Source organism: Xenopus laevis, chromosome 7L, assembly GCF_017654675.1.
Source record: "Xenopus laevis strain J_2021 chromosome 7L, Xenopus_laevis_v10.1, whole genome shotgun sequence".
In the NCBI taxonomy this organism is placed as follows: Eukaryota; Metazoa; Chordata; class Amphibia; order Anura; family Pipidae; genus Xenopus; species Xenopus laevis.
Window position 1 is genome coordinate 122,761,280 of NC_054383.1, and position 24,612 is coordinate 122,785,891.

General features: G+C 42.5%; 1 protein-coding gene across 5 annotated transcripts; it reads right to left on the bottom strand.

Annotated features, from left to right (window-relative positions):
• Positions 1-6,670: 6,670 nt before the first annotated feature.
• axin2.L (axin 2 (conductin, axil) L homeolog) lies at positions 6,671-21,990 on the bottom strand. Of its 5 annotated transcripts, none has more exons than XM_041568330.1 (12): positions 21,518-21,990; positions 17,952-18,082; positions 16,694-17,313; positions 15,219-15,341; positions 14,565-14,655; positions 13,819-13,959; positions 11,970-12,259; positions 11,490-11,684; positions 11,165-11,344; positions 10,747-10,836; positions 10,144-10,305; positions 6,671-9,868 (listed from the first exon to the last, which is right to left on the bottom strand). In XM_041568330.1, the coding sequence occupies exons 2-12, from the start codon at positions 18,054-18,056 to the stop codon at positions 9,742-9,744; spliced, it is 2,124 nt and encodes a 707-aa protein (XP_041424264.1). In that variant the 5' UTR covers positions 18,057-18,082; positions 21,518-21,990; the 3' UTR covers positions 6,671-9,741.
• Between the last annotated feature and the right edge of the window lie 2,622 nt (positions 21,991-24,612).

The window sequence follows — 24,612 nt, forward strand, 5'->3', positions numbered from 1 at the left end:
ACCCTCTAAAAGTTCTTGCACCAACATGTGCTCCGAGAGTTTAACATTGTTTGGCCGGACACCCAAGCAGAAGAAGGTTTATGGTCTCACACCAGCCCCCTGTGTCTCTTTCCACTCGGCCCCCTGCTACTCTGGGCCCTCCTGCAGCTGTAGGTTCTGTTTCCTCTACAGGATTTACCCCTTGTTTTCCCTAATTTTTTAGCAAGGGATGGAATTCAGGGTTTTGGAAGATAGATCATAGTACAAGTTGATCCAGGGACTGGTCTGTTTTCCCCTCTGAGGCAAATTGGAGACTATTCAGATGGGGTTTTTTGCCTTCCTCTGGATCAACTGACAGTTGGGCAGGATAAAATAGACTTAAAAGATTGAACTTGATGGACATGTCTTTTTTCAACCAAACTTACTATGTAACTATTTTAATAAGTCCCTTATAGATTCCCTTGGTGATCCTGCTCCGTTTCTCCCTGTTGTGCCTATTGACAAAGGGGAGCCCTGCCACCTCCAAACCAGACACGAACTCCGGGGTTCCCACAGCATCTTGCATCCGTTTCTGGAATCTGTCACAGAAATGTAGAGGAATGGGATTAACCCTGCTATAGCAACTACAACTGTGGCCTCCTATATGGCACGTCTTCTATCAGTGTGGCATCTGGGGTCACCTACCTGCGTTAATAGAAGTCCCCATGATAACAATGAACTGCAAGATTTGTAGGTGACGTTTTTTTTCATTGACAGGCGCCTGCTTCTCTAAAACACGAGAGCCCTCTGGTGGTTATTTCACATCATTGGAATTTGTACATTTTAAGGAAAAATCTGCAAATATTTCCAGTTAAGAATTCTCTCTTATACGACTCTCTTATATTGCAGAAGCGCCCATAGAACTATCTGCCCTGCCAGGGACCTGCTCTGTTCCTTCAGCACCCAGTGCAATAAGAGGACTATTATCCTGAACACGTATAAGATCTATTATCCAGAATACTCGGGAGCTGAGGGTTTCCAGATAAGGGATTTGGATCTCTATATAAGTCTGCTAAAAATCATTTAAACATAAAATAAACACACTAGGATTGTTTTGCCACAAATATGGATTCATTACTTAATTAGCTTAATTACCGTCGAGTACAAGGTACTGTTTTATCATTATAGGAATTCTATTAGTGATTTTTATGGTGTTGTTTTTATTTATAAATGACACTGTTTACGCTGCAAATAATTCACTCTACAATATAAAATGTCATTCCTGAACCAGCAAGTGTATTTATTTAGTTGTAATATTGGTGTGTAGGTGCATCTCAGGTCATTTTGCCTGGTCATGTGATTTCAGAAAGAGCCAGCACTAGTGATGAGTGAATTTGTCCCGTTTTGCTTCGCCAAAAAATTCACAAATTTTCTGCAAAATTCGTAAAAAAACGGCTAAAAAATTCACGAAATGCATTGAAGTCAATGGGTGTCAAAATTATTTAGACGTGTGTCAATTTCAATGCCCACGACAATTGTTATACGCACGCCTATTTTGGGCAAATGCATTAAAGGGCATGTAAAGTCTAAAATAGAATAAGGCTAGAAATGCTGTATTTTGTATACTAAATATAAACATGAACTTACTGCACCACAAGCCTAATCAAACAAATAATTTATGCTTTCAAAGTTGGCTACAGGGGATCACCATCTTGTAACTTTGTTATACATCTTTGCAAGACCAAGACTGTGCACATGCTCAGTGGGGTCTGGGCTGCTTAGGGATCATCATAAACAAAGCTGCTTGAGTTCTGCATGGCTGGGAAGTAAGACGAGGGCTCCCCCTGCTGTTCATAAGTATGATTGTTTCCCTGCAGAGCAGTTAGGGACCGTCTGACAATTCCTATCCACAGCAGTAAATGAAAGGAGAATTTCACTGCATACAGTCAGGTTTCTTATAAAAACAGTACACATTTTTTAATTAAAGTATATTGGTTTCTTTTTCATTAAAGAAAGTAAAAATGGGGTTTTATTTTTTTTCCTTTACATGCCCTTTAAAGTGAACGGGAGTCTGAATAATTTTGACGTGCCACAATGTTTATGCACGAAACTATTCTGAGGCACACTCAAATTTTTGTGGCAGTTTCGCAAATTTATTTGCAGTAAAATGCGGAAATTCAACGCAAATTCGTGTCTGGCGAATTTATTCGCCCATCACTAGCCAGCACTTTAGGTGAGAAATGCTTTCTGGCAGGCTGTTGTTTCTTCTACTCAATGTAACTGAATGTGTCTCGTGGAACCTGGATTTTACTATTGAGTGTTGTTCTTAGATCTACCAGGCAGCTGTTATCTTGTGTTAGGGAGCTGCTATCTGGTTACCTTCCCATTGTTCTTTTGTTTGGCTGCTGGGGGGAAAGGGAGGGGGTGATATCACTCCAACTTGCAGTACAGCAGTAAAGAGTGACTGAAGTTTATCAGAGCACAAGTCACATGACTTGCACCTGGGAAACTGACAATATGTCCAGCCCCATGTCAGATTTCAAAATTGAATATAGAAAAATCTTTTGAGAAATGTATTTCAGTGAACTGATGCGGTTTGAAAAAAATAAATAAATAAATTCCCATGACAGTATCCCTTTAAAGAGAAAAGGGAAATCATTTTTAAAAAATGTCTATTATTTGGATAAAGTGGAGTCTACGAGAGACAGCCTCACCGTAGTTTGAAACTTTCTGGATATCAGATCCTTTATCTGTATTTATAAAATGCCAACACGTTTACAGCAATTGCTCATTTACATCAGTTCCTGCTCCAGTGGAGCTTGCAATCTAAGGTCCGTATCACATTCACCGCTAGGGTCATATAGATCAGGAGCCAACTAACCTGTAGGCATGTTTATATTGGCAGGTAGGAGGAAACCACAATTTCGGGAGGAACCCCAAGCAGACACATGAACCCAGGCTGATCTCTACAGCAGAAATAATCCCAAGCATTCCTGAATATGAATTATCAACTTGGAACCAGACCAGTACGGAATAATAACACGTTTTTCCAGTCTGATAGCGTCAGGCCAGGCAACAAAGGGTTTGAGACAATAGACAAATCACTGGCTACAACTGGCCATAGAGGTGCAGATTTTATTCTTTGTGTGATTGACGACCTACCACTAACCATTCAGTTTAAATGAAGCAGTAAAAAGAACAGATGATGTTGTTGCCATTAATTGACAGACAGCAATTATATGAAAGTTATGTCTCACAAATCGTAGTGTCAGTCGCCCATTGATATCGTCAGATAGGCAATACGTTATCAGTAGCCGATATAAATCTTTTTACTTGTCTGATTGACTAAACGAACGATCGCCATGGCACAAAAAATGTCAGGACAATCCACACACGGTCGGAAAATAATTTCGTCCGATGGTATGTTTGCGTCTATGGCCAGCTTTAGTAAGGCATAATGCTGTGGGTACATTATATAATGGGGTAAATGTACTAACCGGTGAAAATTCGCCAGCGACGGCTTCGCAGCCATTGTAACACTTCGCCAGGCAAAAATTCGCTCATACAATGCTAATTTACTAAAATGCAAAGTTGCGTCCAGGGCGCCGAACGCTGGTGAATTTTCGCTAGCATTACTTCGGCAATGCAAGCAAATCGGGAACCCGGTTACCCAAAAACATTTTAAGGACTTTTGCAGCCTATTACTCTGAAAAAAAGGAAAAGACGCCAGCATTTTTTGGGACCTAGAAACTTTTTCCACTAAAACATGATGTAAGTAACAGAAGATTGAGGAAGATCTATGTACTCTATTGCACTTCGCCTGGTCTGAGCTGGAGAAGGCAAATCTGGCGAATGAGGTAACGCTCAGTAAAATCCGCAGCTTAGTGAATTTGCCGACTGCCGAGTAACATCCATTCGCCAGAGATATAATTTGCCTGGCGATAGAGGGCGAATAACCGCTAGCGTCTATCTACTTCGCTAGTGAAGTGATACCTGTGCCAGTTAGTAAATCTGCAAAGTCCCTGAAAACGGTAACACTGGCGAATCTTCGCCCTTTAGTAAATCTGCCCCATTGTCTTTTGTGAGCGGAATTCCACCTTATGACTGGATCTTGCTGGGCAAATCTGTCCCATTTGCTTTGCGGGAAAGTTCGTAAAATGGCCAAAATTCAAGAAAGGCACTGAAGTCAATGGACCTTTTCTCAAAGCCGTGCAACTCTTATTTTTTGCATTAGAGTCTATGGGCATTTTTTTTTTTGCAGTGTAACCTGGCGAAAAATTTCAGCCATCGCTACAGTTAATATCGGTGATGTGGACAATGCCCCTGATGAAAAAATGGAGAGACACATCCTGCACGGACTTAGTTAGAGGTCAAGTGACATGGGTGGGGGTATTACCAACATAAACAGAGCTGAAAAACCACGGGGGAGGTGGGCTAAAAAGGTTCTAGCAAAATAAACACTGTATAATTTCCTAAGTGAGGGTTAATATCTGTCATTTTTAGTTTAAAATCAATGCTATGAATGTAGCATTAGGCATGTGAAATGTATTCTCTATACACCGTGGCAGGCCCGGACTGGCAATCTGTGGGTTCTGGCAAATGCCAGAGGGGCTGCTGTAAGAAGCCATAGAAAGTCATTATTTAGTGGGCTGTTGGGGGGCTGTTTGGGCTTCTCTATACTTGGAATACCAGCGCCTTTTTTGACTTTCATTGCAGACCCGCATTGTGGGCACCATCATCCTGAAAGGAAGACATTGGTAGTGAGCAGGAATATAAACATCCTGAGCTAAAAGTGGAGATGGAAATGGCACGGAGCGCCTGTTGGTGCTCATCTCCTCTATGGCGCAGTGGCCAAGATGGCGGCACCCAGGGGATGTGCACTCCACATTGGAAGGCTGTGACATCCGCACATTATAATGAGGCGTCTGTGCGTCAAACGTGTGATGTCAATGCGTCCGTTCAGCACTAAATTCAAAGTTTAACAGAAGCCAGAGCCCAAGGATCTTTGCCCAATTATAGGTTCACCCTTTGGATGTTCCTGGGTGCAGTCCTTTATTCTAAATTGATTTCTGGATCTTGACTTAGACCTGTTTGACTTTGAACCTGTACTGCCTGTACCGACCTTCTGTTTGGACTTGACCAGGAACTTGTTTTACCCTTGGATACCTCGTTTTAGAATCATGTCTGCTGCTTCCTCCTTGGTCCCAAATCTTCAAAACCCGGAGCTGCAAGGCCTTGTCAGAAGTCTTTCAAGGTTACAGTAATAGGAGAACTGGCCATTTCTGCCTTTGACCTACTGGTGTGAAAAATGTGGATAAAATGAAGACTATGGGAGAGGGCCTTTCCGTAATTCAGAGCTTTCTGGATAACAGGTTTCCGGATAACGGATCCCTTCCCTGTATTAGGTGTATTTGTATGGAGGTGTGTGGGTAGGCTAGATTTGTTTCCAATCAAGATTAATTATATCTTAGTTTGGATTAAGTACAAGCTACTGTTTTATTATTAGAGAAAGAAATCATTTTTAAAAAATTGGGACTATTTGGATAAAATGGAGTCTATGGGAGATGGCCATTTCGTAATTCAGAGCTTTCTGGATAACGGGTCACAAACCTGCACTATATTCCCTACATTCAAACTTTGTTTGGTGGCCTCTTACATATAAACTGTGGAGCCTTACAGAACGATATGCTTGTATTGAACCTTAAATTGATCCCCCACCCCCTCAAGAATCAGGGAGACAAAATTATCTTTTTTTTTTCCCCAAAAAAATATATGTTTTATTTCAGCTTATTTTTTACATTTTCAAGAATAGCAAAGGTTTACCATTTTTACACCTTAATTAGCACTCTGAAATATATATATATATATATAAAACAATGTTATTTATATTTATACATGTGTATATAGATTTTAGATATAAAAATATGCCTTGCTGTATAAAACCGTTGTGGAATGATGGACGACAGGTGATGTTCATGGGAAACGCAACGTTCCCCTCATTATTATTAGGACACCAGGTAATGTTCTGCACCTTTAAAACAGGTGGGGAGGGTATATGTTCTTTACCTGGCGAGCCACAACACCATAATAACAGTACTTGGTTAATATGAATATTCAGTATCCAAATCTTGGTTGCAAAAAGTACACGTCTCCTTGCGGAACATTAGTATTACAGCGGCATTTAGAGGCTGAGCCCTTGCATATTAACGTAAGCGTAAGGGCACACCTGGAGATTCGGGTGATTTAGTTTAATCGCCTCTTCTTTGGGGCGACTTATCTCCCCAAACTGCTTTCCCTTGGCTCCTGTCTGCTTCAATGAAAAAAACGCCTGCGCCAATGCACTCACGACCCTTCGATTTCAGAAGTCGCCTGAAGTCAGGGGCGTAACTACAGAGGAAGCAGACCCTGCGGCTGGGGGGCCCAGGAGGTACAGGGGGCCCCATGAGGCTCTCATTGATGAGCAATTTGAACATATATTGGTAAAACAGGACAAACACTGGATAGGTTGGGGGCCCTAAAATTAATTTGCTGTGGGGCCCAGCGTTTTTTCATTGAAGCAGACAGAAGCCATGGGGACCAGTCTGGGGAGATTAGTCGCCCCAAAGAAGAGGCGATTAGTCGCCGGGTGACTAAATCTCCCCGAATCTCCAGATGTGCCCTTACACTTAAGGGACAAAAACATTATAAATTAAGGATTAATTATTGACAGAGGTTACTTGGTTCTGTGTTTTATTGGCTATAGGGTAACATTTACACCTATTTAGGGCAATTGCAGCCAGACAGACCCCTACAGCCCCAAGAAAGCAACTGTCACACATGCAACTGCCCCTTAGAATATAAAGAATACCCATCATGGGAAGACTGCAAAGAGAGGGGGGCTTTATCATGGGGAACGCTTTCTTGCTTTTGTGATACAGCGGTTTGTACAATATTTAACAGATTTATTCCAGTTAGACATTTATGTCAGCAGCTGCCCCAGCAGTGGTAATATCAGAAACTACGATAGGAATAGACCATCTGTGTGTTACAATCTATGGTGGCCTAGGGGAGGGGATTAGGCACTTGGGGCCCACCCTAAAGTTTGGTTCCACCACAGCTCACAAGTAGCATATTGGGTTGTGTTCGTACAAAAACTCCATCCTTGTGCCTACACCTGGGTTCTCAGCAAGACTGCCTTTGGTCAGATGTTGGCCAAGCCTGCAGTCAATGCTACATTCTCTTTAATAGTCAGCACCAATAACATCATTGCTAGGGCTTTAAGGGACTCAGACAAGTTTCAAATAAAAGGAATCTGGTTGGTTTTCTACTAAAATACAGTTTTTCTTTAGATGATGCCTTCTCCTTCTCACAGCCACCTCCAACTGCCAGCATGGCCTTCATACTATCCTTTGGCTGGTTTTCTGTTCCCCCTTCACGCTGGACTAGGGGACAATTAAAGGCTGGAGACTGTTTCCATCACTGTCAAAGATTCCCATTACCTCTAGTCCTGAATTAAGGGGGAACATGCCACTGCCATTGGAAATAGAATATCACCATAGAGATGGCTAGAGGGGCACATGAGGACAGAACAGTGTATGGTCTACAGCAGTGGTGCCCGACCTTTTTTTTTACCCGTGAGATACATTCAAAAATAAAGAGAAGGGGAGCAACACAGGCATGCAAAAAGTTCCTGGGGTGCCAAAAAGGGGATGTAATTGGCTATTTGGTAGCCTGTATGTGGACTTTCAGCCTACAGGAGGCTCTCTTTGGCAGTACACTATAAAATGTGCCTCCAAGCCAGGAATTCAAAAATAAGCACCTGCTTTGAGGCCACTGGGAGCAACATCCTAAAGGGTTGGTGAGGAACATGTTGCTCACGCGCTACTGGTTGGGGATTACTGGTCTACAGGGAGGGGAAAGCAAGCAAAGCTGTATTCTAACAGAGACCAACATGATTCCTATATTAAACAGGAACACACGATTACAAATAAAGTCACTATTAAAGTCTTTTGGAGTGTAAACATATATTAGCTCCCCCAATCTTGCATGTACCACACTCTGTTGGGCAACCACCAACCTTCCAGATGTTCATGAACCAACAGCATTGCATGGAGAGACCATCTTCTGTTGGTAGGATGCTGGGAACTTCTAGTTCAAGAACATCTGGAGACCCATGAGCACACAATCCTTAATTTTATATACATTAATAGAGCCCCTTTAATATGCAACCGATTCAAACCCACAAAACGCCTCCGTCATCACCGTTTTAAACAGCAAGCATGTTCTTTTTACAACAGCTACAAAAAGGCAAAACGAACCCCTTCAAAATAAGGGACAATGAACACCCTTAAAACAGAGTATAAAGATAAATATATTATAAATCTTAAATAATGCATGTCCGTAAAGGAAAAAAATAAAAACAGTACAGTCCGTTCAGTTAGCAGTACCACTGTGAAAACGAGTTAAGACTCCATCCATCCTGTGCAGATTGTGCTAGCGAGGTCCCAGCAAGTCCTTTGCCTTTCAATTCATGTTCGGGCCCCAAACTTTCATTAAAGGGACCCCTCTGTTTATAAAACTGAACAGAGATAAAAATATATATATATCTGAAGGTCCTAATTTGAGTACCAGATACTTTAAAAAAAAAAATCTATTTATAAAATAAGTTAGATTTATATAAAAAAAAACAAATAAAAATATCAGACCTCAATATATAATTAGATCTCTGACTGCCAGAAAGGGTGAGCCGCCAGGCAGCATTTAGCATTTCCTGCCCTGTGACCCAAGACAAGCGTTGCTGTGATGCACCTTACAAACACGACATTAATGCAGCCAGTGAAACTTCAGAGCAGCATTTCAATTCTTTGCATAGTTTGATGACCATGAGTTCAATTTTATAGGAATATAAAAAAAAAAAAAAAAAAAAGGGATGATTTCATGCAGCCAGAAAAGGTTTTATAAATTATTCATGTTCTGAGTTCATTGGAATTAGAAGTCTTGCCTTTTTTCTCCCGACTTGCTTTCCATGCCTTTGAAGCTGCAGCATCCATTGCGAAGTCCTTGGGATACTGTAGATGTACATGTGCATTCATACAGGACAAACTTGAGTTGGCTTCTTTTTTTATGTTTATCAAATATCCAGCACTTTGAAGAGGAGGCTGTATCTCTCTGACTGCGCTCAGGGACAGCCTGCGGATTACCATTCAGTTTTTTTTTTTGTTTTGTTTTTTTTAGCATCTATAGTGGTGATTTCTTCTTCAAACATTATTATAGAACATTCTCCAAACGATGGCAAGGATTTGCGTGTTCACCAAAAGATCAAAAACATTCTGTTTTTTTTTGCATAAATACACAGAATAAAAATAAATGTACATTTCATGTACCAAAATTAGAGATAGTGGCTTATCCGGAAAGAAGTTTTTTTTTTTTCTATTTAGAGATACAAAGAGTTCAAAGTCACATCCTTTGAAACATCAGTTACGTGACATTGTGGAAAGATCTACTTCCATCGAACGTAAGCAATAATTCCTCTGCTTTCTGAGAAATATCAATTTCACCCGTCCTTTCCTTCAGATTCGGTCATGGGTAGTCCATCGGCTCCTCTTGGATCCTAATGTTGCTCTTATGATTCCTTTAATTTAAAAGGAACTACCATTTGGATTTGCCTTCTCCAAGAATGGACATACCCTCTTCCAAGTATGGGCCAAGGTCAGAGCACTCTGAAGTCAATGACCTCCATTCTTGGCTCTATGACCCCATATGGACTTTTTAGACAGAAGCAAATAACTCCGCTCCACATCATGGTCAACATGCTCTTTCCACTTTGCAGATAATCTTTTCCTCAAACAAAGGTAATACAGCATCTTCTTCAGAGACCTCTTGGAAAACCGCATTGCATTCAAACTCATGGCTCTCCTTTTTGAAATAATACCTAGGAAAGAAAAAAAGTCAAGAACTAGTTAGTAATTTGTTAAAAGTGAAGTTATAATAGATCACTTTCCTACCACAGGGCTATCCAACTAGAGGTCTACAGGCTAGGATGTGGTCTTCCAAATGGTTTAATTGTAGCCTTGACATGTAAGAAGTTGGAGAGCACTTTTTCTAAAAGAATATTTTGACTAAATAACTCCCAAATCCATTCTAATGCCAACCAATGGATCCAAAGAGGACCACGACGTTTCTAATAAACACGCAAGGGATACGTACTTGTAACTTCCTTTCTTGCTCAACAGCTCTTTGAACTCCTGTAGAGTCAAGCTTGGCTCCTTAGTACGGATCATGTAAGGTATCCTTTCACCACAGAAGTAGTAAACAATGGCAAGTCCTTGACCCGGACACTCAGAACTTGGTTTCTTGGCTGTCTTTTGCCTATAAAAAAAAAAAAAAATATATATATATAGGTGATTAGATTATTTTCTTTTAGAGCTATGGGGGTCATATGTATATAGCAAAATTTCAGGAGACGGGTGTTTTCAATACAGGTATGGGATCAGTTATCCAGAAACCCGTTATCCAGGAAGTTCAAAATTACCGAAAGGCTGTCTCCATTTTATCCAAATTTTTCTCTGCAATAATAAAACAGTAGCTTCTACTTGATCCCAACTAAGATATAATTCATCTTTATTGGAAGCAAAACCAGCCTATTGGGTTTATTTAAGGTTTAGGAGATTTTCTAGTAGACCTAAAGGTATGAAGATCCAAATTATGGAAAGATTCCCTTATCAGGAAAACCCGGGGTCCCAAGCATTCTGGATAACAGATCCCATACCGGTACAAATCGCAAAGGATTTGGAGGCAGAAGGTACTTACTCTTCTGAAAGCTTTAGAGTAGAGAAGCCAGACGATGGCACACTTTCCGCTGTTTTGCCTTTTTCTTTCAGCGTGGCAGACTGAACACACCTTGAACACAAACAAATGCATTTAAGCGAATGAAACCTTGCAAATGTGCCAAATTAATTTTAAAGGTTGTATACATTTCCCATAAACAGAGAGAGGCTGTAAATTATTTAAGGAGGACACAAATGTAATGTCTGCTCATTGATATTATTGGATTTGAAAAGTTATCCCCCACCTTGACCCCTCACTATTGTTAATGTGTCCATAAAAAAAAAAACATCTGCAAGTACTGTGCTCCCAAGTATTCAACTCCAACTTGAAGAGTTTTATGGAGTACAGAAACACGTATATTTAGAGGAGAGGTACCAGAAAGTAGCTCTTGACTTTATACCTGGACTTGTGAAGTTTGGGAACTCTCTTATCTTCTACAAGACGTCTCCTGGCCTCTTCCAGTTGATCCAGAGTGTTGGGAGCTGTAAGTGGTGGCATGGAAGTATCTTGCAGGAACAAATGTGCTGGTTGGGATGCTGCACGGTGTGTGGCCTTCTTTAGTTCAGGGCAGGGAGTGACACTAAATAAAACAAAGGAAATAAAATCAATAATCATATTGGGGGGGAAATAAGAACATCGGCTTTGTAAATAAGCCTACTATGCATTAACAAATAAATGCCCAAGGCCTACATTTTTTCTAATGACAGTTGTTTTGATAAACCCACCTGGCAGTTGTTTCTCGGTGATGCTTTTTCATTAACTTTGCGCTATCTAGAACCCATTGCAAGACACTGTGGTTGCGCTCTGCTTCCTGCTCTGGAGAGAGAGGAGTGGTCAGCACGGCCGCTGAGGTTCCTTCCTCTGGTCTGTGGGGCTGTGTGCAACCTTCTGGCTTTCTGGAGCTTCTTGGGAGTTGGCTGCTAACAGAGAAGAGACGTTTTAATATAAGGCATTCTTTGTAAATCAGTTGCAAAGACTTCATTGTTTAAACATGAATGTATTTAGATGGTGCCAAAAAGCCACCTTTCCTCTATCAGTACACTCTAGAGGAGGTCTAAGGTATCTTTCCCTGGAGACCAAGCACAGTCTATAGACTCAAGACTTGAGGCACTTTTTACAGTAAATTGAACACAAAAGGATTAAGGACAGAGATACTGTAAATGCATATTTCAGTGCTCGTTTCCTCATATCATAGGTTTACATACCTTACAGAGCTTCGGTGTTCTGACGCCAATGTGGAAGTCGCTTCCATACCCTGAGGAACTTTGGGACGCAAGTGACAAGATGTTGAAGTCTGCCCTTTCGAGAAAGCTGGTTGAAATTTGCCTTTTCTTTGAACAAAAGGGGACTGTGATCTTGGCGACAGATTTGCTGGCGTTTTCAAAACTCTAGATACGTGGTCATCAAGGATAGACTGTGGATCATCCTCTAAAGCAGCCCCAGGTACTGTCTCGTGACTGGATGATGGGATGTCATAGTCGGCTATTTCTTCTTCCTGTGGATTCAGAGAGAAGCTTAGAGTTAGCCCCTAATTTTATAAAAATAAAGTCCAACTATTCTGTTTATCAGCAGGGGTTTATGTTAATATAGGTTATGCTTTTTGCCATGGGAGGCCACCACTTCAGCTGGCTGAGATAGCACTTTTTAACATATGTATCTATGACATACATGGTCTTTAAAGGAGAAGGAAAGTCATTTTTTACTTGAGGGTTCCCGACATGGGGTTATTCCAGCGAGCACCACGGATCGATCCTTTTCCCACTTTGTCCTTCAGCTTGCGGCTGTGCATGCGCAGTAGAACTTTAACGAAAAAGCCAACTATTTAGTTCTACTGCGCATGTGTGTGCCCCAGGAGATTTGAAGAGCGAAAAAGCAGGAGGAGCAGAGCCAGGCCAGATAGGAGCCCTAGGCAACCTGGCCGGTTGCGGCACTGGCTGAGCGTGTATACAGAAGGCAGAGAAAGCACAGAGAGTCTGACAGAGGGGACCGGACTGGGGGTAGGCGACCGAGAAGATACGTGCCTGGCACCCACACAGCTTTGCGCCCAAAGCACGTGCCTACTATGCCTACCCCTAGTTCCGGCCCCGAGGAGGAGGATAGCTCCATGGTGCTTGCTGATAGAAGCACCGGCCCAGAGTCTCAGGTAAGTAAATACAATCACTTGGGGGTGCCTATCCAGTGGCGGAACTACTGGGGGAGCAGGGGGTGCGATTGGGCCAGGGACCGCACCCCCTCAGGGCCCCCCGGCAGCTCGCAACTGACGATGTCCACCTGCAGCGGCCGATTTCCGGCCATATAATCTTGTACGGAGGGGGGGGGCGAGAGCCCGACTGCACATCCGGCACCAGGGTCCGCCCCCCTCCAGTTACATTACTGTGCCTAACTTTTGGCACCAAGTATAAAATGACTTTCCTTCTCCTTCAAGCTTCCATAAAGCCATATGGTCTGCCATTTAAATTTAAGTAGGCCTGCAAGGCTCATATTTGCATAGCAGATATCAGATAAGCATAGGTGAAAGGTCATTCATTCATGTAACCGGACTTTAACCATTTGCTTCCTACTAATAAAACTTAAAAAATTTTTCATCCAAAATTTCCCACCAAAAAACACTGCTCTTTTTGTATGCAGATTGGGTTCAAATGTGCCAACTCCTGCAACACAGGGCCACGCATGAAACATATTTAAACTGACAGCCAAATGTCGCCCTTCTTACAGGCCAGCAGGAAAATTATATGAAACTCTTCTCTGCGGCATCACAGCCGTCCCTTTGCCTTTTGAAGTTTACAATGCGATTGAAGCTCCGCATTTCTTTAGGGCAGAACCTTGCCAAAAGCTATTCCAGTAGCATTCTTCATTCCTGCGTGCCTCAGCTTGTCAACCTGTCACAGTGCCAGGTGCATATCAGTGCTATGTGCTACATTTCTTTTCCCCCGCTCTATGGGTGCTTCTTATCACTGTCTTCAGCTCTCCTTGAATTATTCATTTTGCTTGACGTAAAGCAAGGGGGGGGGGGGGTAGGGGTTCACTCAACAAAACATTGCACGTTTTACACACCTCTTTTAACCTCTGCAACTTTTCTTCCAGCTTCTCTTCAGCGTCCCTCTGTTTCTTTACTTTCTCCAAAGCTATTGTCAGCTTGGCTGCAAACTCTGCTGGACTCGTGGGCATCATCTCTGCTGGTGGGCGCATAGTCCTCTGTTGGAATCAAAGAGTCAAGCGTCAGTAAATGGGATAAAGTAAATTGGTAGGGTTCCTGATCATGCAGTATGCAAGCAGGACCCCTTTTTAGCTTGTCATGGGGTGGGAGCTTTACTAATGAATGGTTATGTCTACTACTACTACTACTACTACAACATAAAGTTGTCCCTTTAATATGACCAAAAATTAAGAGATATGGCCAGGCATGGGCTTGGACACAAAGTACTCTATCACCAAGAGCCTGCCTAACGCCAGAGTAGTGATATCAATGGAATGAGCCCATTCTTCACCTTCCAAAACAGAACAGCTACTTACTCCTGGGAGCAAGAAGGTCACATCTGGGAGATTACCCAAGCTTGCCAGTGAGGCGTCAGCCACATATTGTGAGGAACGGTTTACAGAAGTGCTAGTTTATTTTTACAGGTACTTTATGAGACTGGCTTGCATGGCCTTATCTAAGGTTATCAGAGTACATTTCCTCTTTGTTCACAACCGCCAGGTCATGTCTTATCTCACAGGCATACAAACACGTAGGAACATAGCTGGCAAGACAAAAAAAAAAAAAAAAAAAGAATAATCTTGATCATTCCGACTGAACTTACTGGAACAAAAGGCAAAGACACTTTTCCATTGGCACTGACGCTCCGGTGGATCTCCCTCTGCTTTTTTGAACGATACGGTGGAATTCCATCTCTGTTTCAATTTGACAAAAAAAATTTAAACATTTACAAAACCAGCAAAAAAGTGTTGGTCATTTTATTAAGGAATGTATAAGGATTTATATCTAATACTATGCTATTTAAAGTTGAGTTGCATCTACAGTTATGGGTAGTTGATCATCAAAGTATCTAACTTCTGAGGTCCACACCTTCTCAAGTTATTTCCTGTTCTGCTTGACACCATCCCCAACATCAAAGTGAACAAAGGATTTTATGAATAGTCTCCAACAACAGGAAGACAATAACCAAGAGGTTGTGTGTTGCTTGACCTCTACCCTCTGGCAATCAACTTGCTGAAAGACTCATGGGCTTGCAAACCCACCTGCCTATGAGGGCTTGGCATGTCCAAGCCTGTTGGACCATTTCATTTGTAAATATAAGAATTTCACTTGGCTGTAAAATATTATGTTTTTCACACCAGCTACATGTGGACTCTGTAGCAGCTAGTAGAACCTCTAGGCCACATTTTATGGACAACGACTGCTTATGATTGTGATCCAGACGTAGCTATGGGTTGAAAGGACATTAAATACTCACACACTCCCATCTGTCATGGACATACTGTCTTCTGTCAGGGCATCGCTGGATATCTCGCTGTCGTTGATACTGGCTGCAGGGGCAAAGTACTGATAGGTCTGCTCCAATTTCCGAAAATGAGACCTTAAAAGGTGATTAAAAGAAAATAAAATCCACGTCAATTAAAAATATTTAGTAATGGGTTTGTTTGATACAAGAAGACAATGGCACAGTTATTCCAGTCCTGTGTTAGGCTATTCTATATGCCATCATTTGTAATTCACATTACACTTATAGGCAAGTATTTAGTTTATCATAATGGACTGTAATCATGCCATACAAAAGGGAGGTGGATTATAGTTAGGTGCCGGTCTGTTTATTGGGAGGAGAAATAAAAGAAGAGTAATTGGGCACTAAGAACTAAATCCAGCGATAATCTTCCAACTTGGTACCGAGTTGAAACCTTATTTGGCATTTAATGCATTATAAGCCATAAAATAAAAGGAATAACTGTAATAAAAACAGTCATTATAAGATAAGAGGGCTTTGAAACAGCAAGGCATCTCGGGAGGGAGGGGGGGGAAGCTTGGAGAGTAGGAGAAAAAAAGAAAAAGTCCTTTTTATGGATGTTGTTCTTTGATCTTCGAAGCAGGGAAAGATTTTGTTCACATCAAAGATATGCGAGCTCAGAGAAAGGAATAACAGCTAAGTTAACCTTTAACTCAAAGGGTGGGGGGAGAATTAGAAACAAAGAAAAGCAGAAAAAAGTAAGAAAGAAAACAGATATATGGACAGATAGATAGATTCCAGTTTCATCACTTGGTGTAGACTACAATTAATACAGGTATACATCTCCTTGCCTGGAACCAACCATTTATAGTTATAAGAAAGAGCCGCCTCATTTCTTGCTTTAGAAGATATACACAAGCTTGGTTTCTCATTGGCCCTCTGTTGACACCAGTTGTGTAGGACAACGGACACTATATGGGTGGATAAGCCTCGAGCAGAAGCAAGAGCTAAACTTTTGAAACATTGTTACCATTAAAGCTACAGGTATGGGATCCATCATCTGGCAACCATTTATCCAGAAAGAGCCAACAAACAGGAATGCCTCCTTTTAAGCAAACTATTAGAAAAATGGAAATGGAATAAGTACTTTGGCCTTCAAAGTACAGGGTTTGAGGTAGACTTATGGCATGGCACCCTACATTATAGAACTAACCCTTATCTGGAAAGGCTCAGGCCCCAGGGATTCTGGATTATAGATCTAATATCTACATCCATTAGGACTCAAAACCACATTAAACATTAGCAATCAACCTTGATCTTTGCCAGTAACTTTAAAAACCGCATGAATTCCAGATTCTACAGAGGAGACACATTGAGCATGGCTCCACAATAAAACAAAGTGAGATAGACCATATACACCCCAGATAGATAAACCCAAAACCCATTAGGGTGAGAGTTTCTGCCATTTGCTCCTTCGGTGCGCTCACCTTTGGTTTCTAGGAGGGATCCGACTGAAGGCACGATTTATTTTCCCCATACCAGAAGAAAAATGGTGTAACCCTCCAAACTCTTCATCCTCAGTCAATGTTGGAAGCCCTGGCCCTGGACTTTCTGGAGTTGGACTGTCTTCAACACCACGAGCATACTCCTTGCATATATCAGACTGCAAAAAAGAGGTAAATGCCTCCTGCTCCATTGCCCTTTGTATCTCTTGCTGGGCCTGGTCGAACACAGTCTTATTCAACTGCTGGTTCTTCACACACTCCTTCACTTGGGTGCGGGTGGTTGGCTTTAAGCGACCAGAAACGGCTGAGCTATTTTGTACATACCAGCGATATATGGCTTTAGCTGTTTTTGATGTTTTGGGTTCTAATGGGTCCATAGCCCTAAATCCATTGCAAGCAAACCAGAAAGTTAAAAGATCCCCAAGACCTTCCCCTTCCAAGTACATGCGGAAAAGCGTTGCTCCATCCTGGTCATCAAGTAGAAGATTTAGAGACCTGCCCCATCTGGAGAAGCGGGAATCATGGGCAACGCAACCTTCAGCTTCACGGTTAAAATCTTCCTTGTGTTTTAAGTGCTGAGAATCCATGGTGAACTTTTCGGGCTGGAAATAAAAGCACAGCAGTTAGGATGGGGGAGGGTTACTTGAATTTAAAGTATGCTTAGCCCTATATATTTACTTTTACTTCCCCCCCCTGACATTAAAATAATCAGCATGTTATTGCGTGTTCCTATCGTCAGGAAACCATTCTGACTTCCAAAAAGGGCCAACAGATGGGGCTGGGAGGGCTGATCAAAGAGAAGTTCTCAGCTGAGAGATAAATCACTTTGCCTCCTTTGAAATATAATTGCTGGTAAATTGATGAGTAACCAAAGAACTTCTAACTTCCTCTTATAAAAACATCACTGAATGACTGGGAACAGAGCAGAGATAAACAGCTTAGAGGAGTATAAAGTTGCTATAAAAGTGGGTGGGACGGAATAGTATGGGGATTGGGGATCATTTACCGCAAGGGTAAATTAGTGGGATTTTTTAAGTATTGGTGACCACATCAAGTCATGGAATGACAGAGGGACCTCGGGAACGTTCGTGGATAGTTCCTTCTAAATGAACAGTGATGTCACAGCTTTAAGACTATCAATATACGATCTTCAGCGGTGACATCACTACAGTTCTACTAAGTTAATAGAAGGAAGTGTAAAGTCAAAAGGATAAGTTATAAGGAAGTCCTGGACACATACCTTGAAGTTGTTAGTCTCCTGGCCTGGAACAGGTGGACGCAAAGAAGTTTCCCTGAAGATAGGCCCAGAGTCTGGGATGCAGGTCAGTACTCCAGCAGAACTCATGGCTGCCAGGAGTCTTTTCAAATATCCTTAAAATACGAATAAAAAAAAAAAAATACATTGTAATAAAATTCCATCTTTGGAAGAAGACAATCTTCTGTTAATCACAGCTATCTACAGACTCAATAAGCAAAGTAGGCAGGCTAGATGGTGCTCTAACTGGTGGGTTTTACAGCTCTTTACAACTGCAAGTCAACTATTGGCTCTGTGAGGAAGCTGAAGGTTGGGAGTTCAAAGCCCGTGGAGGGTTTGAGGTTAAGGTAGGTTTAGGAAGAAGATGTCAGTAAAGCCAAATCTTTGAAGACATAGGACAGCAGCTGCAATGAGACAAGGCTGCCCTTTGTGCCTTTTAAACCATAGAGATTCCCAGAACACTTAGCCAACCTGAGATCATTGGTTGCTTGTGTATGCACTTTATAACTTATTTACATAGATTTGGGAAGATGTCCTCCAAAGTGGTATGGACCAGCCCAGCATGGCATAAACTATTACCCCATCACAATTATTTTTACTTAATATTTTATCTTCTTCGTCTGCTTGTGATGTTTACAGATAAAATATTTGTGATGGGGTAATAGTTCATGCCATGCTGGGCTGGTCCATACCACTTTCGATGGTCCATACCACTTTAGGCCTAACACACAGCTCTCCGTCTACTGTTGTTCTACAACTCCCAGCATTCCCAAAGACTGGAAGTTTCAGTTCCAAAATATCAAGAATTATGTGGCTGCAAGATAGACAACCCAGTACAGCTACCACCACATTAACATAGGAACTACAATAGATAAGAATCAACTCCAGTTTCTACATTCCCTTTCAAGGCATTTGCCTTTAGAATGGCAAAACAAGTACAAAGCTAGGGAATAAAATATATTTTCATCAAGGCTGTCAAAAGGCTCTGGAAGTCTTAAGAGAACCCATTAACGTTTTTGCTTTGGAAGAAGAATCCACTTAAAAAAAAAAAGCTGCAGCTCAAACTTCTCCGGAACTCCAAGCTTCTATTACAAGGAATAGCCATCTGGGAACCATTTTCCCCCTTTTCAACATGACTTACGCCATACCCCTGTCGCCCCGTAGTGTTTTTCAGGAGAAAATTATTCACAACAGGTGGGCTTAAGTCTCTCTCTCCTCACCAACATACCAAGGAACGCTTCTAATATATCCAGATGTTGGAATAGTTTTATAGGTACAAGTTCATAGACGTTTGTGGATAAGGGGAAGTTTGAAAAAAAAAAAAAAATTCCACCAACCCTCATGAAATCCAAGCCTGGAGAGAGGCCCACGTTGCCCCTTAAACATACGAACAGGCCCATCATCTTTGTGGATGCATATTAAAATGTGTAATCAAATTATCCACCCATGGCAAACGAAGGAAACGAGGTGATCGCTTCCTTGTGAACATGGGTACAAAAATAAAATAAAAAAAGGGGGAGAACGGGATGGTTTGTTTGGAAGTGTGAAGGAAAGGAATCAGGAGCCCCCCTGCTGCTCTCCGAGTTGCAGCACTTTCATTACTCTTAAAGGCATTGCTCTAGATTGAAACCAATATCAATGAAAGACAAGCCCAGCCACCGTAGCAACACAACATCAGCTTCAAACCATATATTTTTCATGACCCTTTAAGCGTGCACAATAAGCAGAGCGCACAATAAGCAGAGCGCACAATAAGCAGAGCGCACAATAAGCAGGATCCCAAGACGTGCAGCCATACAGCAAAGCAAGGGCGGCTTACACAAGCCCAAGTATCCATTACAAACCACATGGAGAGAGAGCCAATAAAATGTATTCACACCTCCTAAAGGATGTTTTAGACTCCCCCTCCCCCCCTAGAAAGTATTTTTTTAATGCAATCTTTGTAGATCTCAGACCCACTTTGAGAGTTAATAAAAACAAAAAAAACAAAAACAAAGTTGTAAAAGGCAAAACAATAAAATACAACCGAAACCACTAAAAAGAAACTTTGGAGCAGGATAAATAAACTATGTATCCAACGTATACAGTATAATATATTGATGGATACATTGTATATGGATTTTTCCTGTTCACACACCTGATTGATACAAATGTGTTCAGAGGCTACAGAATGAGCCAATAGAAGACCCTCAAGCTGTTGCTGAACTACCACCAACTCACCAAGAAGTACAGGGAAATCTGGGAGGTGTAGTTCAGCCAGGCTGTGCCCTACAAAAGCTAAAAAAAACAGAGCGATATGAATATATATCCTGCTCACACACCTGATTGATACACGTGTTCAGAGGCTACAGAATGAACCAATGAAAGCCCTTCAAGCTGTTACTAAACTAAAACTAACTTCCAAAGGACTACAGGGAATGCGGTGAGGTGTAGTTCAGCCAGGGTGTGCCCTCCAGGAGCTAAAAATACATAGAGGTATTGATTTATCCTACTAAGATGCCTGATTGATACAAATGTGTTCAGGGGCTACAGAATGAGCCAATAGAAGCCTCTCAAGTTGTTGCTGAACTACCACCAACTCCCTAAGAACTTCAGGGAAATCTGGAAGGTGTAGTTCATCCAGGCTGTGCCCTCCAAAAGCTAAAAATACATAGAGATATCGATATATCCTGCTCATGTGCTTGATTGATACAAATGTGTTTAGATGCAACAGAATGAACCAATAGAAGACCCTCAAGCTGTTGCTGAACTACCACCAACTCCAAGAACTACAGGGAATACTGGGAAGTGTAGTACATCCAGGCTGTGCCCTCCAAAAGGTGTTTAGCGGCTACAGAATGAATCAATGGTAGCCCTTCAAGCTTCAAACTAAAACTAACTTCCTAAGAACTACAGGGAATGCTGGGAGGTGTAGTTCAGCCAGGCTGTGCCCTCCAAAAGCTGAAAATACAGAGAGATATTGAAATATTCTACTCACGCACCTGATTGATACAAATGTGTTTAGAGGCAACAGAATGACCAATAGAAGCGTCTCAAGTTGTTGCTGAACTACCACCAACTTCCCAAGATCTACAGGGAATGCTGGGAAGTGTAGTTCATCCAGGCTGTGCCCTCCAAAAGCTAAAAATACAGAGAGCAGATCCGTAGCCCGTTGAAGTGGAGCCTGTGGGTCGGGAGAAGGGAGGGAGGGAGGCGGGTATTGTGTTCCCAGCTAAGTTATTTTTTTGGGATCCAAGCGCAAGGCCAGCGGCTCTCCCGTCTCCCCCTTCTTCCCCCGACCCCGGGCAGCGACAGCAGTAGCAGCAGCACGTTCCCCCGCAGCAGAGACAGTAGCAAAGTTTAGCGACAGTAGCAGCGACATTACCTTGTTTGTGCGACAACTCCTGCGCTAAAAGTCCAATAACAACAACAATAATAATCCCGTCGGCCGGTGATCGTCTCTCATCGCTGCCCTTTAATAAATCCGAGTAAATCCGAGTGGAGGCAGAAAGAAATCCAAAGGGAGGAAAAAAAAATATCAGAGAAGGGGGAAAAAAAAAATCAGCTCCCACCTTGTTGTTGAGTAAGTTAGAACTGTAAGGATCTCTCCCTCTCTCTCCTCTTCTCTCTCTGAACTTTTTTTTTTTTTTTTAATCAAAACCAAAAAGCCCTTTTTCACTCCCCCTGGGGACAAAGCCAAAAGAACAAAGGGGTGTTATGGCTTTAATGAAACATCAGTGGAGATCACTGAGAGCTGCGTCCTGGAAGCGCCATAAACACGAGCGCCCTCGGAATCCGACATAAAACCGCTTCCAAAAAATGCCCGTCTTCGTCGATATCTCTCTACAGCGCCATAGCGGGCAAATGAGTTCGGTCCAACGACGGAAATGTCTCTTTTTGTTTTTTTCCCAGCGATCTGATCTCCGCGGCCGTTTCCGTGCAGCTGCCAGGACCTGGGATTTCTGAATTCCTTTCTTAAAGCCAGACTCCCCCCTCTGGTTAAGAAAAAGAGGCCTTTGAAGGGCGCCGGACCAATCAGAGCGCAGAGTCTCCAGCAGCTATTCCTTTCATCCCATCTTCAAAGAGCCTTCAATCACTTTTAACCCCTGAAGTGCTGCGAGGCAGGGAGGCAAAAAAAAAAAAAAAGCAAAGGAGGGGGGGAAGGGATCTAAAGATTCTGCAACTTGCAACATCAGATCTTTCAGAGAACAGTAATAGCCACAAGAAAAAGCAAACTTTAAAGAGAGAGAAACTAAAGTCAGAGAGAAAAAGACACAACATTTGTCAATGATTAAGGAAGTTTTTTTTCCCTTCCCCCCCCCTCCTTGACTTTAAGTGGTATCATGTGTTCTAATTCTTATTTTTCTTCTTTTCAACTCTTTCACCCCGGGAGTATTTATTTGATCGGTTTTTGTCGGTGCGACTAAAGTGTCCGTGTAAATCCGCCGCCCTTGATTGGATATTTGTTGTTTTTTTTTTGTTTACCGATAATGAATATATTCTGGGGGGTCTTCACAGGGGAGTAACTAGATGTCACTGGGCCCCCACGGAAAATTCAATTTAGGGCAGATTTAGTCGCCTGGTGACTAATCGCTTCTTCTGCGGGGCGACAATCTCCCCAAACTGCCTTCCCCCTGCTAAAATAAATATAATCGCCTGTGCCAATGCACTCGTGGCGATTCGATTTCCGAAGTCGCCCAAAGTTTGCAACTTCGGGCGACTTCGGAAATTGAAGTGCCGCGAATGCCATTACGCTGGCGTTTTCTCATTATAGCAGAGGGAAAGCAGTTTGGGCCAATTGTTGCCCCACAGAAGAGGCGATTAGTCACCAGGCGACTAAATCTGCCCGTGTGCCAAAATATGGATAAGTTGATTTATTCTACCAAAATAAGTTAAAATTGCTCATTAGTTCATTAGACTTCACTGGGCCTCCATGTGTCTGCAGGGTCTGCTTTCTCTGTAGTTACGCCCCTGGGTTTTCACTAAAAGTACTTTTGCAGTCATACTCTTTTAACTTTTAGGGCTCTTACACACGGACGGTTTTTCCTACGCTCCCCTGTGGCTGAACGAAAGAAAGCGCAATGCAGGGGAGCGCAGGAAAAACCACCCGTGTGTAAGAGCGTGTGTCTCTGCCCTAAGGGCTCTTACACGTGGGTAGTTTTTCTGCGCTCCCCTGCGTTCCGCTTTCTTCCGTTCAGCCGCAGGGGAGCGCAGGAGTAAACGCACTCAATTATTTTGAACCTGGGCCTGTACTCACACAGACGCATGTAAACAACGTACACAGGTGGGACTCAGCATGTTGCATTTTACCTGCGTTATGGCATACATGCGTCTGTGTGAGTACAGCCCCCTTCAAAATAATTGTGTGCGTCTACTCCTGCGCTCCCCTGCGGCTGAAGAAAGAGCAACTCAGGGGAGCGCAGAAAAAAATGTGTAAGAGCCCTTAGGGCAGAGACACACGCTCAGATTCGGGGAGATTTAGTCGCCTGGCGATAAATCGCCTCTTCTTCGGAGCGACTAATCTCCATGAACTGCGGCAAACTAAAAAAAAAAAAAAACAGGGCTATCTGCCACTCCACAAGGTCAACACTAAGTTAAAAAATAAGTCTTTATTAATCAAAGTGTACATGCATCTCCATAGGCCTTACGCATTTCATACCCCCAAGGTACTTAATCATGGGCCGTGATAGCCCCGTTTTTCCTAATGTATGTTTTATTTCCCTCGCAAGCGTATGTGGCAGTTTGCGATGGAGGACTGAGGATTATGCACGCAGTAGAGATGCGCGTCCCCAGTGCTCCTGAAAAATTTTGAATGCCGATGAGGGGCATGTCGCTCCTAAGGGTGGTGGCACACGGGGAGATTAATTGGCAATCGACAAATTGCCCTAAAATGCCTTCCCACATGCAAGAATGTGAATCGCCAGAGGTATCATTTTACAAAGTTGCCCTAAGTTTTCTTGTGAAGCAACTTCGGGTGACTTCAAAGCATTCTTGCTCGTAGGAAGGCATTTCGGGCGATTTGTCGATTGCCAATTAATCTCCCCGTGTGCCACCACCATTAGGAGCGACATGCCCCACATTCCAAATTTTTCAGGAGCACTGGGGACGCGCATCTCTACTGCGTGCATGATCTTCAGTCCTCCATCCCAAACTGCCGTATACGCTTGCGAGGGAAGGGGGTTCAAGGGGAGGGCTCTTGTGGGGTGGGGGGGGGGCTAGGAAGGCATTTCGAGGAGATTAGTCACTCACAGTAGAGAAGATTTGTAGCTTGGTGTGCCACCACCCTAAAATCTTGCCGAGCCTTTGTGGCCTTGATTGCTGTCCACTGGGGAGGGCTGGGCAGGGGAAACTGAGAGGTCACCTGCATATTAGTATATAGAAGGCTAAGGTGATTTGTAATATCCATATAGTCTGACATAAGGGGTCTGTAGCTTCTTGTTGCACAATAAATAGTGGGATTGGTGCCCCACCCGTATTCATCTAGGGTTGCCATCTTTTCTGGGAAAAAATACCGGCCTTCCTATATATTTATCATTATACCCTATTAATAACATTGGGATCAGCCATCATTTTTACCGGCCAGGCCAGTAAAATACCGACCAGGTGGCAACCCTCTACTTAACTTCTCTGCTCTCCACTTGGAGAAAAATTGTATACATTTCTAATT